This window comes from Nelusetta ayraudi, unplaced genomic scaffold (assembly GCF_046127955.1).
Source record: "Nelusetta ayraudi isolate G7.1 ecotype Tasmania unplaced genomic scaffold, CSIRO-AGI_Nayr_v1 ptg000135l, whole genome shotgun sequence".
Classification (NCBI taxonomy): Eukaryota; Metazoa; Chordata; class Actinopteri; order Tetraodontiformes; family Monacanthidae; genus Nelusetta; species Nelusetta ayraudi.
In genome coordinates, this window is record NW_027466185.1 from 7,660,391 (window position 1) to 7,674,540 (window position 14,150).

The 14,150-nt window shown below is 47.0% G+C and overlaps 1 protein-coding gene across 9 annotated transcripts in view; it reads right to left on the bottom strand.

Moving 5' to 3' along the window:
* Nucleotides 1-14,150, bottom strand: part of dock4b (dedicator of cytokinesis 4b) — a 116,854-nt gene that overhangs the window by 51,585 nt on the left and 51,119 nt on the right. For all 9 annotated transcript variants that reach the window (XM_076012285.1, XM_076012283.1, XM_076012290.1 and 6 more), the window contains exons 10-17: nt 14,004-14,064; nt 13,791-13,923; nt 12,972-13,060; nt 8,395-8,520; nt 5,915-6,039; nt 4,793-4,955; nt 3,234-3,340; nt 1,695-1,848 (exon numbers count right to left, since the gene is read on the bottom strand). In XM_076012285.1, the coding sequence (XP_075868400.1) occupies nt 1,695-1,848; nt 3,234-3,340; nt 4,793-4,955; nt 5,915-6,039; nt 8,395-8,520; nt 12,972-13,060; nt 13,791-13,923; nt 14,004-14,064 (958 nt within the window). The remainder of the gene's footprint in view (nt 1-1,694; nt 1,849-3,233; nt 3,341-4,792; nt 4,956-5,914; nt 6,040-8,394; nt 8,521-12,971; nt 13,061-13,790; nt 13,924-14,003; nt 14,065-14,150) is intronic.

Here is a 14,150-nt window from a genome sequence, read left to right on the forward strand (position 1 = left end):
CCACTCTGCAAAGGAATTTATAAAGCACACTAACAAGTACTGCAAACTTAACAAGGTGCATTGTAGCCTTCAACAATACAAAAAACTCTGTATAAATGCACTAAAAAGTGCTCCAAACTGAAAAGGTGCATTGTATTCTTTATCAAAACACAAATACAATAGAAATGCACAACTGACACTGAACTCACTTCAGAAACAAAAATTGAAACGTGCACTTTAATATAAATAAAAAATATATTGCTTAGACAGCTACGTCAATGTAAACAGAAACTGAGGCAACATTCGTCTGAGGTACAAACTGTTCTCAATTTTTTTTTTTTAAAAAAACAAAGAATCACACAAAAAGTAAGTGAGTGTGTGTGAGTGTGTGTGCGCGTGTGTGTGCGCGTGTGTGTGCACCAATCTTCTACTGTTAATTCTGGGTGGATCAGGGGAAGATTTTTTTTTTTTTTTTTTTTTTTTTTTTAACAAAGAGCAGCATCTCTGCCTTCTCACATGAAAGTCGCTTACTGCGCTCGTCCATCGCGTGTCCAGCCGCCGGAAACAGACGTTCACTCTGGACACTGGTGCATGGCGCAGACAGATATTTACCAGCACGCTGCGCCAGGCACTTGAAACGGGACCGGTTGCTCCTCCAGTATTCTAGCGGACACTGGCTCAGGTGAAGTGTGGGCTCTGACAGATATGACTCGAGCTAATGGTATAAAAATAAAACCCCGTCGTGGCGACGCAGATTTTTTTAAGTGGCTAATGAGGTTTGTGGTGTTGAAACTCGAACAGTTTTTTCCCCCTCGAGAAATGTTGTTGCCGAACATTTGCGGCAAATAAATATCATCATCGGACACAGCAAAATAATCCCAGACAACCGATGCCATGTTTCCGGTCACATCCGTGGGGAAAGTTAGCGTCAGACCGTTTACTGCACAGGTAGGACGTCTATAGTGAAAGGGAGCGCTTGATTTGCTCACCCTAACCCAGTGGTTCTCAAACCTTTTAGACGGCGTACCACCTGAGAACGTATTGAGACACCCCGTCAGACCACATATGGCACAGGCAGGACAAAGGGAGTGCTTGATTTTATCAACCTTACCCAATTACAGCACAACACTGGCAAAATACGCGATCTTGACTGGAGCTATTATATCGGAGCTATTTTTAATAATATCGGATTAATCGGTATGCAGCATAATTTCTGATATCAGCCCGATATATATCGTGCATCCCTAAAGAAATGCCATTAAATGTTGTGGCGCGCACTTGGTTTTGGGCTTGCTTGACTGTCTTTACTTTCGATTCCAAATACGAAGGAGCTAAATCATTAGCATAACTTTTAGCCAAGCAGAGACACAAGAACCCAAAACTTGGACAGCTGGCTGCATTAACCCTCGATGACGTTTGATAAAAATTCAAGGCTGTCAATGTAGGTAACTGACGTACATTCAGCAACCACTTAGAACTTTAGCTGACTGTCAAGGCACTTTCACAGTCTCCTGCTCGCAACCCCTACGTCTTGTCCACTTGGCTAGCCTCTGACAGTGCCCGATGCCACTCTTTGGCAATTAAAACAGAGCCAGCAACCGTGTACAGGTAATGGATAAATAAAAATTCAAACAAGAAGAAGAGCGCCGGAGCATAGCAGCACAATAACAAGACAAGCTGAGAGCTAATTGTTATTCCTGTGCTAGCCGGTTTACCGTTCTGCGTTAGCTTGGTGGAGCAGAGAAAGCTGGTGATCCAGAAAGACTCTTTGGCGCCCTTCAGGGTCTGGTTGTTGGACGGGAGGTTGGCCTTGGAGAACGGCATCTTCAGGTAGCGCGAGCAGTCGGCCAAGTTGGTGTTCTCCTCACACTAAAACAAAGAAAAATGAACGAAAGAAGAGGAAAAGAGTTGAAAAATCTATTTTTTCGGGTTAGCATGTGAGACTTGTCGAAAAGGAAGGTCGCAGTTGATTTGTTGATTAGTTAGATGATTAGTTCAATTTTCTGAGCAAGAGGCTGCGCTTCGGTCACAATGGTGGCACACTGAAGCTACAACTACTTTCTTAAATTCATTTCTTTGATTTTTTTTTTTTTTTTTTTAACCAAACTTAATGAGAAACCCCGGTGCACAGCTGAGGTTGCCTGAGCTCCAAAGCTAGCAGACAGTTTGGACTCAGTCTGCCGTGTCTATTTTCAGGCTCTGAGGGGAAACTAGGCCATGCCAGCTTCATTGAGATTTTTCAGCAGAGAGTCGGCCGTTCCCCCACCACCACCCCCACACCCACACCCCCCAGGTCTAACAGCGGGAATACACAAAAAAAACTACAGACGCAACCTCAAAACTGCCCGGTTCATGTCAGGACAGTAAAAACGTGAATAAATCGGGCAGCCCGATGGGAAGGACCGCATCGGGGAAAAAAGAAGGGTGAGAAAGTAAAGTTAGCGGCACGATAATGGGACTGTTCAGCCAGCACGCCACCTTTCAGCTAATAAAATGCGCTCCGCGTTTTGCCCATAACCCTGAGGTTTACGCACACACCCTTCTGCCTGCAACTGAGCAGGGACATGTAGCCTGCAGTTACCCTGAATTAAACACAAGATTTTACTCCTCTGCTAGCCTTCAAACCGAGACGCCGTGCATTTTTTTTTTGTTCTTCTTTTTTTTTACTTGAGTCTATTTATGTGCATCTGAAAAATGCTGGCAGAGACAAAAACGGCATTCCAAGGAAATGGAGAGTCAAGGGAAAAACTAATGATGCATCACGTTCAGCCTCAGTGTCATTAAGTGAATAGACAAGGCAAGGTGAGATGTTTCGTTGTGCGTATTAAATAAAACATCATTATTTTAAAAGTTCCATTTCATTTCAATTAATCCAACACATTTAATACATTTTCTCTCATTCGCGTGAGAACAATGTCAAGCTGACAAATCACGTTATCCAGTCAGAATCATCAGAATCCGTTAAAGACCTGGTCAGCTGACTCATTTATTGTTTTGGACTTCATGAGTCCAGGAGAAGGCCGAGCTGTGTGTCTTAGTTCCAGACTGAGTGGTGAATTGACCAATCACGGCTTGATTTTAGGTGGGCGGTACAAACAAAAAACATGATTTCAGCCATTCTTGAAGTCTTTGCTGTCTCAGTTGCAGCGATGAAAGATCAAGAGAGGGCGTGAGAGAGCGAAATGAAAGACGATGGTGTTGCGTGACATTTTTAATTATTGGATTATTTTAATATTATTTTTAATATTAAATACCTTGTGGATGATGAGCTCGTGGGTGCCGTCGGGCAGCGTCCGACCGTCCTCCTGCATCAAGGGGACGAAGGAGTAGCCAAACAGCTTCTTCTCCCCCTTGTCTTTGGCTGTGGGACGACAACAACAACTTGAGCTTTCAGGAAGGCACAGTGAAAAAGAAAAAAAACAAAGACACTTCTTGCGATACGGATTCGGCGGGTGGAGGAATGAGGGTCTACCCTTGGAATCACAGAAAAGACGCGGATGCAAAGGGTTCCGTGTTTGGGCTCGGAGATGTGCATTAGTGTGAATGATGATCATACAAGGTCAAAGCCTTAATTACCAGCCTCAAAGAATAAGAAATAGTTCTCGCAAAGGATCTGATCAAAGAGGGAAGTAGGAAAAACATTGTTTTTTGGTGTTGTTATGAGTTTACACATCTTTCCCTCAATCTGCCAGTTCCCCGCTCGCTGGGAGATAAGGAGCAGATATGAGAGGCGAGATGCCGCATGGCAGAAAAAGGAGCGCTCGGCCATCACAACACAACGCGATACTCGACGAGGGCTCTGCCGATAAGGTTGCTGCTCGGAACTGGTGGTGGAAACATTCACCAAACAACGAAACCCCGCCCCTGCTGCGCGTCATTTAGTAGGAACAATTGGCTCCGGAGAGTGAGAGTAATGAGCACAAATCAAATAATAATACAAAAAAAAAAAAAAAAAAAGCTAGGATTTTAAAATGATAGCACGAGCAGGGCTTCCTGCATTGGATTAATTAGAAAAAAAACGAGAGCATCTGCCGATTCCGTTTCTCCTGGCGAGGTTAGTTCCCGGATTCTGGGGGGGTGTGAATGTGTCGCGAACTCACTTTGGCGCCACCGCAGGCGTAATTCTGGGCTCCTGTTGGGCCGGTGGAAACGATAGCATCTGCTCAACGAGAGGGAGGGGGCACAGCCCCTCTTGCAATTTTGGCCCCTATGACTAAATATTGGGAAAGTAAGAGTGTAATAATAAGAGTGTCCTCCAGGGGGCCCTATCACCTGCTACATCGCTTTTCCAAGTGTGGAATATTTGGAGATTTTGAAGAAGAAACAGCGACATCAAGTGGTTACATTTTAGATTGCAGCGTCTTTAACTCTCTCCCCGCTCCTAAGCTTGCCCGTGAGCTACAGTGACCTGCGCACCCAAACCTGAATACCTCGGCCACCTTTTTCTTCATTGGTTTGTTTGAAGACGCCAGTGCAAAAATTAAACTGCTGGATTGACCACACAGTTTTCCTTAAAAATATAATATAGTACAGTACACACACACACACACATACATATACATATATATATATATATATACATAATCAAATATTACACATTCGACCTTCCTGAGGTCCTGAGTTCAATCTACGGCCTGGAGACACCAGAAATGTGGCCTCTAGAGGGCAACCCTCACTCCCTCCTCAATGTCTCTCGCTTCAACAGTGTTGTGTGTGCAAGTGTGTGTGTGTGCAAGTGTGTGCGTGTGCGTGCGTGCGTGCGTGCGTGCGTGTGTGCGTGTGAGCCTTTTAACCTCTAGGCTTCCCCACTTACTGGAGCAGTGGCGGAACTCAAAGCGGACGTGGGAGCCGCGGAACATGTCCACGGGGATGGGCAGCTTGATCTGCTCCGCCCACCGGGGGCTGTTGTTGTGGTAGAGCACCAGGGAGTGGTACTCGTCCGCCCCCGGCTCGCCGGAGCCTGCAGCCACGTGGCCCTGAAATACAAGGTGGAAGCGGGGAAGGGGGTCGGGGGGGATTATGAGAGGGTGAGGTAAGGGGAAGATGACGCGCGCAGACGGGACGCTCGTTTTCCGCACGTTAGAATTTTTGTCGCGTTGCACCCATACGGCCGTAGTTGCAGCGGCAGCAGGGTTATATTTGGGGTTTGTTTTTTGTTTTTTTCCTTTTCTTTTCGTCCCCGGGCCGAGGCAGCAGCAGCAGCAGCAGGAAACCACAGAGGCAGTCTGTCACAGCTCTGCACCAGAAGCAGGCGAGCTCGACAGACACAGTGGACCTCGTCTGGGGTGGGTTGATTTTCACAGATGGTCAAAAAGAAAATTCTGCCTGGGTTAAGGCCCCTGATGATCTGCTGCTGCAGGTTGTCAGTTTGAAAATGAAGAAAATAACACTAGTTATTTTAGTTATTATTTAAAGTGTAAACGTCCAATAATGACTCACTGGTTATCGCTATCAGAGATGACAGTTTGGTTGTGCTGCAGTTGAAAAAGAAAATAATGTATAGTATTGAGAGTATCTAAGCTTTTTCATGTTTGCAATATTATCAATACAATACAATTCAATGTAATGTTTCATTAATGGCAAATGTTTTTACTTCAGTTCATTTCAGATCCTGTATTTTCTTACTTCTACTTGAGCAAAGAATACTTTTGCAACCTCTGATAACGAGCATTTCGTAGCCACCCTCTTCAGGAAGGAGACGGTACTACAGCAGTCGGGTCGGCTCTGAAGAGGCGGAAGGTGGTGGCTCAGTTTGTTATAACGTGTTCCCTTTATGAAGCTTCTACTCCAGTTACAGGAAGACAGCTAACTGTCGCTGGTGAAGCTAGCATGTGTTTTTGTTTTTGTTTTTTTTGCGAACACATGGCGGCAGAAGCAAAAGAAACTTTGTTCGGCGCTGACTGAGACCAAAAGATGGGAAAAGTGCTTTATTTACCTTGAGTATCTGTCCGTCGATATCCAGCACGTAGACAGTGATCTCCACGTTCTTGGCGACGCTCTTCCCACCTTTCTCAAACTCCCCCTTCTCCAGCGCCACGTAAAGGTCATTCCGCATCTCTCCTGCAGGAAGCGCGGAAAGGCAGAGGAGGCAGACGGCCATCGATTATGCATGCTGGTGAGAATTATTAACGACCTCTCGGCTGCTAGGCGACGATTTGTGTTGCAACGCCTCAGGGGCAGCGGCGGCAGCGGCAGCTTTTACATTAGCAGAATTCAATCATTGCCTCTGAAGTGAGGCCGCAACGTCCCATTTAATGGCGCTTAAGACAAGCTGAGGGAATAAACAGAGCAACCGAGGCCACTTCTGTTATAACATAAGCCATTTGCTGCCCAAAGTAAGACTTTCAAACATTTTAATGAGCCTCGGTTGAAAGGTCCCACATTTTTAGAGCTTTCGTTTTTTTTCCTGCCCCTCCGCTGACACATTATCAAAGCTTCCACTTGTGTGGGAGGGGAAGAAAAGAAGCTGGTCTCCAAGGGCTGAACCCAACACCGATGACCAGAAGAAGTTTTAGCAAAAAGTGGGGCAGGCGAATGAAGTAAAGGTTATGACATTTTTTTTTTCATTGTATGGGACCATGAATTAGCTGTGATATCCTTCAGTTCTGACCAGCTCAGCTTCTGTTTGAGAGGCCAAAAGATTCATTTGTGGATGACAAACAGACTCACAGAGATTGATTCAATCAGTATTTTGGAGGGGCGGTTGATCAGCGCACTTATTCACTTAGTTCATTCACTAACCCGTGTTGCCTCTTCTAACTGTTAAAACAGTTAATAATCCCAGGTAGTCGCCCAGTATAACAATATAACCGTGCATGACTTGGCCGGACATGTATTTTTATTTCCTCCTGCCGGCGGAGGTCAAAGCAGAGCGCAATGCCTTCTGGGTAAAAAAAGAGAAAGGGAGAGGGGTGGGTGAGGTGTGTGTGTGTGTGTGTGTGTGTGTGTGTGTGTGTGGGGGGGGGGGGGGGGGGGGGGGGGTGATTACGGCCTGCAAAATAGTCTGTGTGAGTGCGCGCTCTCATCATATCTCTATCTCTGCGGGTCAACATTGATTTTCTGCTCTTTAGGCCAAAAAAAGGAAGAAGAGGAGGAAGAAAAAGCAGCCGTAACCATGGCAACATAATGCACCGTACCACCCCCCCTCCAGAGAGCACGGGGGAGCAGAGCGAACGGCAGGAAGGCAGCCACGCAGGGGCACTTCCATACCGGAGGAGATGGGGGGGGGTTCCTTCGGATACAAATCGAGGAAGAGGAGAAACAGGAGAAACAGGAGACGGCCTCTCGTACCCAAGGAGAGGTGAGAGCACTCAGCGTAAAGGGTCCGTAGTCAGACAAAGGAAGACGCGTCCAACATAAATCTTTGTTAGCGAGGCGCCGAGGGAGCCCGCAGGTCTGCTGCTGCCGCTCTTCATCCGTGTGACTAGACAACGCCGACGCCTCGTTTAGAAGCAACGCTCCGCCGCTGTGGATGAAACAAGCGTCCCCTGCGTCGCAGGTCGTCGCCACTCGCTCAACCTCTTTCTCCGTCAGCGTTTATCCTGGTTTTTCTTTCTTTTGTGCGTTACTCTTCACCACGGCGACAAGACCCCTACCCCAGCCCGCAAAAAAGGAGGTAAAAAAAAAAAAAAAAAACAAGAGAACCCCAGGGTGTCTGCGGCGAAGCAGCCGTGGAAGAGATGCCTATCTACCTGAAAAGCGCCGCCGCTGTTTTAATGTTTCTGGAGGAGAGTGGCACCCCGGGGTGCAAATCAAATAACGTCTTCATAAACGCCGGGAGGGACGTCGCTGCCGTCGACGGCAACGCTACCCGCGTCAGGTAATAAAGAAAGCAGGTCTGCGCACGAAATGAGAACACGAGGGGGAAAAAATGTGTGGGTGCGTGAGCTGGAAATGCGAGTGGCGTCTCAGACTCTCACATCACGCTGGTCGTTAATCTCAGGGGGAACAATGAGCTTTTTTTTTTGTGGTATCTTATCCTAATTTCAAAAGAAAGATAGAATAAAATTGTAAAAATGTGTTACAGACAATTTAATGAAGAAGTAACTGTTAGCTTGTATGAGGAACAATATAGGATGACTCCAAAAAGCATCAAAAAGTTCAGCAAACTTTATTGTCTTTCCCCTTTTTTTGTTCAAATTTAAATTTTTGATTCCAAAATTTGTCGGAATGCTGTTTCCCCACGACAAACAAGTTTTCCTAACAGTCCTTTCCTTCTCCTGTGTTCTGCTCCGGAAATAAAACGGCTGATGCCTCTCTCAGGCCAAGTGAAAACACCTGCTATTGCAACAGGTGGAAAGCCCATCAAAGTGTCTCGGCAGGAGGCTAAAATCCAGCATTTTCTCCAGGAGGGTGCAAACACAGGGCTAAACATGCTTCTTTCTGGAGATCACATGGAGTTTATTTCCGCTCTACCTGGCATGATGACGTCGGAGAAGCCCAGTTTCCTGGTGATGGAAACGCCCCTGGTGAACAGGACCATGTACTCTCTCCTCAGCTGCTCGATGTCGCCATGGAGGAGCTGGAGCGCCACCGCCAGGCCTGGAAGTAAATGGCAACGTAATGTGAGAAAAAGGAAAGCCGGATTGCTATATTACAGTCATGACATGTAGCAGTTTTTCATAAAGAAAACACTAAATACATTTCAAAATGCTGTAAAGAGATCCTGCAGCTGAGAGTTAAAGGGATGTTGTTTTTTTTAGTTTTATTAGCGCCCTACCTCTCCCATCATCTGCAGTTATTGATGCCAGCTGGTACCGGACTTCCCCATATTCACCGACAAAATGCAAACTGCCTGCGAGTCCCTCCCACTCCGTTTTATTAGCAAGAGACCCTCGGCCAGGCAAATGGCCTCAATCGACTCCCTCAGCGCAGTAACTCCAAATGTCAGCCAATCAAAGCGGCCACTCCAGATCAGAGCGCAACTTCCTGATACGTGCCATTGGCGTGTGCCTGGGAGGTGCAGGGCGGAAAAACTGATTATTGCCGTCGTTATTATTGTGTATATTTCCAGGAGAGATGGCAGGCAGTGGGGGAAATGGTTCATTAGTCGCGAGGGGTTTCTGAACGTGACTCGCTTACGGATGTGCCGCCTTTTCACGGGCCAAAAATACCATGGAAGGACGGAAAGGCGCTCAGGAGGAAGAAAGTTTGAAGCGCATCGATGTGTTGTGTTTGAGAAATGTTTGGAATTTGCATAAATTTGTATCTGCCAATAAAACAGCGGGTGGTTTGAGCGATGCTGGTGATTATAAATGCAACTACATTTATACCTGTGATATTCACCAACCCAGATATCTGTACGGTTTGGGAAAATATTAGGGATGCACCCATACCGATACCAGTATTGGGTATCGATACCAGCGTTGAGTACTCTACTCATAAAAAAACCCACATGCATGCGATACCAGTTGCCTATGTATGTATATGATTGTTCGAGAAAAAAATGCTGAGGAATGTTGTGTTGGCTGTTGTTAAATGACAGAACATAAAACCACACCTCATTTATTTTTAAGAAAAACAATTTTTTTAATTCCACATCTCGTCGGCAGATTGAGTAGTTGTTCCACGCTGGGCCTTTATTAGCACGTACGCACTCAAATTAAACCAATGCGACTGCAAAGTTGCACGCGGGGTGAAGGACGCCCTCGAATCATTTGCGACCAACACGCCCCCGAGTCGCTCCGACAAACAAGGCGCAAAGCAAAACGAGGAGTCCCATTAATTTGGGGGAAGACTTCTTCCTTTCATTCGGCCGCCTCGCGTCCTCGCCCGTTAACGAAGTCTTTGGCTTTTTACACATACAGAGAGAGAGCGAGAGAGAGAGAGAGAGACGGGCCTCAAAAGCCGCTGCAGGGCTACAATTAGGCGAGCTCACTTCATTACTATTCCGCCCGGCGCCGGAGAGAAAAATAACACCCTCGACCTCCGCTGGCCCCCTCGGCCCACCCGGTTCTGCCTCTTCACGCAAGATCCGGCGAAAAACACAAAAACAAAAGGTAAAAAAAAGAGTGGAATATAATAAAAGAGGCGAGCTGCTGTTGTCGCCGCCTCTTCTGTCGCCGCCCACGATCGCACGTCGGCGGCAGCCTGCAGGGTTACCTGCCCGAAGTGACTCACGCCGGCTGCACGAGGCTTTCTTGGAAAAAGAAAAACGTGTCGGATGGACGACTGGTGTAAACAAGTTGGCCGCCGCCTCTCATCGGCTACCTCCTCGGCTACCTCCTCGGCTCTCTTTCAAATTCCACCCCCCCCTCCAAAAGGCGAGGGGGGGAGAAAGAAAATAGCAGTATCGTAATGAGGCGACGTGAGAAGGAAACACTTGTCTCCGAAACACTGACCTCCTCTGTTGCCAAACAGCCTCGGCTGCTCTCGAGGCTTTTTTCCCCTTCACCAGTGGCGAATTCATCTCTCCGCGGCTAATTTGCCGCTAATAAGGGACTTCTGGCGCCCTGCCAGGTGTGGCGGGGGTCGGGGGGAGACCCTCCTCGCAGGCGAGACAACTTGAGACGCTCGCACAAAGGCAGCGGAGCGCTTATTTTTATTGTCGCAAATCGGTTTCACGCTTGTTTTAGTAAATGCCCTCCCGACGCCAACCGTGGTAAATTGCGGCGTCTAAAACAAAAAATGAAAGAGAAATTTGTGCGTCGATCCCGCAGCTCTGACATGGAAGATGACGGAAGCCACTTTGCAGCAGAAGAGCACATCAACCGCTTGGTTCTGAGAGATCCGTCATGAAAAGCTCCAACCCTTTGCTGTTTTTTCTGGGCCAACCTCGGAAGCGACAGGTCGGAGTTTATTCTGCGTTTGCCGCAAGTTTGGGTGAAAGCGCAGAGTTTCATTTTTTGTTTTCCTCATTCATTTATTCTGGGACCTGAGCTTCGGCGCATCCGTCAAAAACTTTGCAGCGGCTGTCGCACCAATTCAGTTGTTTCCCATGAGTTCCTCCTGAGATGGTCTTCTGAAATAAGTCCATCCAATCAGGGAGGCATTTTCACTGGCCCGTCAGGTTTGCACATGCCCTTTCCTTGGATTGAATGAGCTTTATTCATTTTTCCACACTGTTTATCTTGAGGCGAAACCAATAGGTATTTGGAATGTGTGTTAACATTGACATGTAAAATAGGCAAGCAGTGACACTGACAGAAGAAACCAGGAGCATTTCTTCTGGGATCTCGACTTTGACCGATATTGTCTTTGGTTGGCATCCAAACTAAAAGACCCGTCAGTGTATATCTGCCGAGTTGCAACAGGCGACATTAAACAGAAGGAGACAGGTCATTAAAGAGGCAATTTGTACCGAATCAAATGCTGTTTTAATTCTGTAATCTGGACTGAAAAGATGAGGGCGGAGCAGGTGACACCCCGATATTCACAAACAATCGCCTTTCTTGCCTCTTTCACGGTGCCGCTTCCTTGTCAAATTCACTTTAAGGGTGTCGTTTCAGGGGGAACCGACTCACTCACGCATTATGCACACTCACGTATTTATCGTGATGGAACCCCCTCCCTGCCGCCGCCTCCTTGCTTCCCCCCCCGGCCGCCACTCTGATGCACTCTGAAAGAGAGCGCGCCGAGGCGAATCGGGCGTTCGGGCCGGATCAATGTCCTCGGCTGACAGCCGCTCAATAGCTGACATCCAAGTGTTGGTGATAAAGTGACTGAAGCAGCCAAGAGGCCGTGGGGGGGGGGGCACTCCTCGAGGGAATCGCTCGCACATTAACATGTATTACAGCTGGTTATGCTGATATAAAAAAGCCCCTTTAGTGCGTGAATCCCTGCTGTGGAGCGAACTGCCTCAACTATCCTCCAGGGCGATGAGATCATCGCCGATGGTTCAATCGAAGCGCGTCAGCCGAATCGAGACGTAAACGTGGGATTTATACACCGCGGGTCTTGAGCAGCAGTTCCAATCGGTATTGCGGTTTAAAACGACAATCCTGCTGAAGGATAGCAAAGCAGGTGGCGGCGTCGCAGCTCTGCCTTATCAGAGTTTTTGACCTTGTTTTTTTTTTTTTTTCACACTTTGCACCCGTCACGGCAAAAGTAGGCGTAGGATTTCCCCGCCCACCATGTCATTGGGTTTAATAACCGCCACTGTCCTTTCACGCCTGCTTAAGATAACTCGCTGTGATTTCCCCCAACAAATGAATTTTCTCGTGTAATTCCTCTGGAGCTGAGTTAAGGAGGTCGGCCCGGCAGATTGTTGACTATCCACCATTTTTTTACCCGACTCCCCCCTTTGAATTTTCCTCAAAAATGATTCGGGCAATAGCTGAAAATGTGACCCTGGAATATAGCAGGAGGAGGAGAGAGAAAGAGCCTGCAGCAAAAGCAGTATTTTTAAATGTGCATTTAAGCAGATTGGCTCTGACACAATGGACTGGTGCTGATTGGGCGTTTTTCTCCCTGAGAAACAAGCAGCTGCGAACCGGCAAACGTCTACATTCGGTCCAAGCCTGTTTCAATGCAGATCACATCTCCAATATGACAGAGCAGGTGTTGGTTGGTCCAAAGCTGCAATCATACCGCAAACTGGTGTGAAGACTCCTTTAAATTCCCCTGACGTGCACGGATCAAAATGTTCTGTTTCCCCCCCTCCTACCTGTTGCCATTGGAAACTGCTGACACCGTTGTCATCAGCATGAGGCCAAATGGGTTATTTATAAGAACGATTCTGAATGCGTTCGGGGAAAAAAAGAAAAAGAAAAAAAAAAACTATGGCTTTCTTGCAGACAACGGCCACACAAGGAGGACGGATGTGCTCCCCCAAGAAGAGGAACTTCACGCCCACGTCAGAGCTATTTCGACTCACCGGAAAGCCGAGGAAGGCTCGGTGATGCAACCCAGCCGCCAGCTTTGTCACCAGAGCCGTCGGCGGCAAAAAAAACCAAACCAATATGACATCCTGATTGATTTCGAAGTCTCAGATTTGTTCAGAGATTATGGAAACAGAAGCGAGAAGTCCGGAGTTAGAGACAAGCGGGTCTTACCAGTGTTGGAGCCCGACAGGTTGTATCTGGAATTGGCTTTTTTGATGATGTTCTCGTGGATCTGCGACCACTCGCTCTCAGTGTTGCACCTAAGATACATAAATGACGTGTTTGAGAAATGACCAAAAAAAGCCCTAACCCTTAAAAACCAGCTCCCCGTTACTGTGGAAAAAGGCTTCCCGTTTCAGATTTGAGATACATCCCCCCCCCCCCCACACACATTATTTACTCCAATGACATTAGAAAAGACAAACTGAACATTTTTCCTTTCCTGAAAAATGAACAGTCCAGCACCTATCGCTGTAAAATTGGCAAAATGCCCCATTTTAAATTGAGTTCCTCTTTGCACACCACAACTGCTATGGGAGTGAAAGTTATTCTGAACAAATTTATCAAAGCAGCTCAAATAAAAACCAACAACATTTCCAGGAGAATCTCACTAGAACACGTTGGACAGGAAGGGACAAATAAGAGCGTTGTCTGTCAAATAATAGTTTTGTTTCTGTAATTTGGGCGAAAACAGTTGACTCTGGGTGGCACTTTCACAGTAGATGAATGACAGAAGCTTGATTTGGAAAGACAAGAGAAGTTTGGCTTCCTTAAAACTATGCGCAGTCCGCCATGAGGCGGTGATGTGCAACCAAAAAAGGGGAAATTCATTTACGGTCCACATTTTGCTTTTGTTTTTTCCCAAAATGTTTTCTGCGGGCTCTTCACCAGATGGACGCACCAGATGGATGCAAACAAATCAAGACACTGCTTTCTTCCGAGCCAAACATAATCAAATTTTTGAGAAAAAAAGACCAAAGAATGACTTACGCATAAACCTTGAGCAGGTGATCGTCCTTGGAGTCGGCAGTGAGGAGGTCGGCGATGCTGACCACTGCGCAGCCAAAGGGCCGCCGGTACTGCACACTACACTGGTTCTTCTTCTCGCCGGCTCCCATCCTCCCTGCACAACAGGCGCAAAAAAATAAGCCCCTTGGGAAGATTTCACCAAGTTCTTGGCAGGATTTAAAAAGAAAATCATACCTATTCGTATTATGTGCACGACAATGTAGACGTCTTTTCTTAGATCGCTGCTGCCCAGATCCTGAGGAGACAAGAGAGGCGTTCAAACGCATCGAGTCACGTGACGAGGCCCGAGTTCATCATCAGCACTCAATTGTTTTTTTTGTG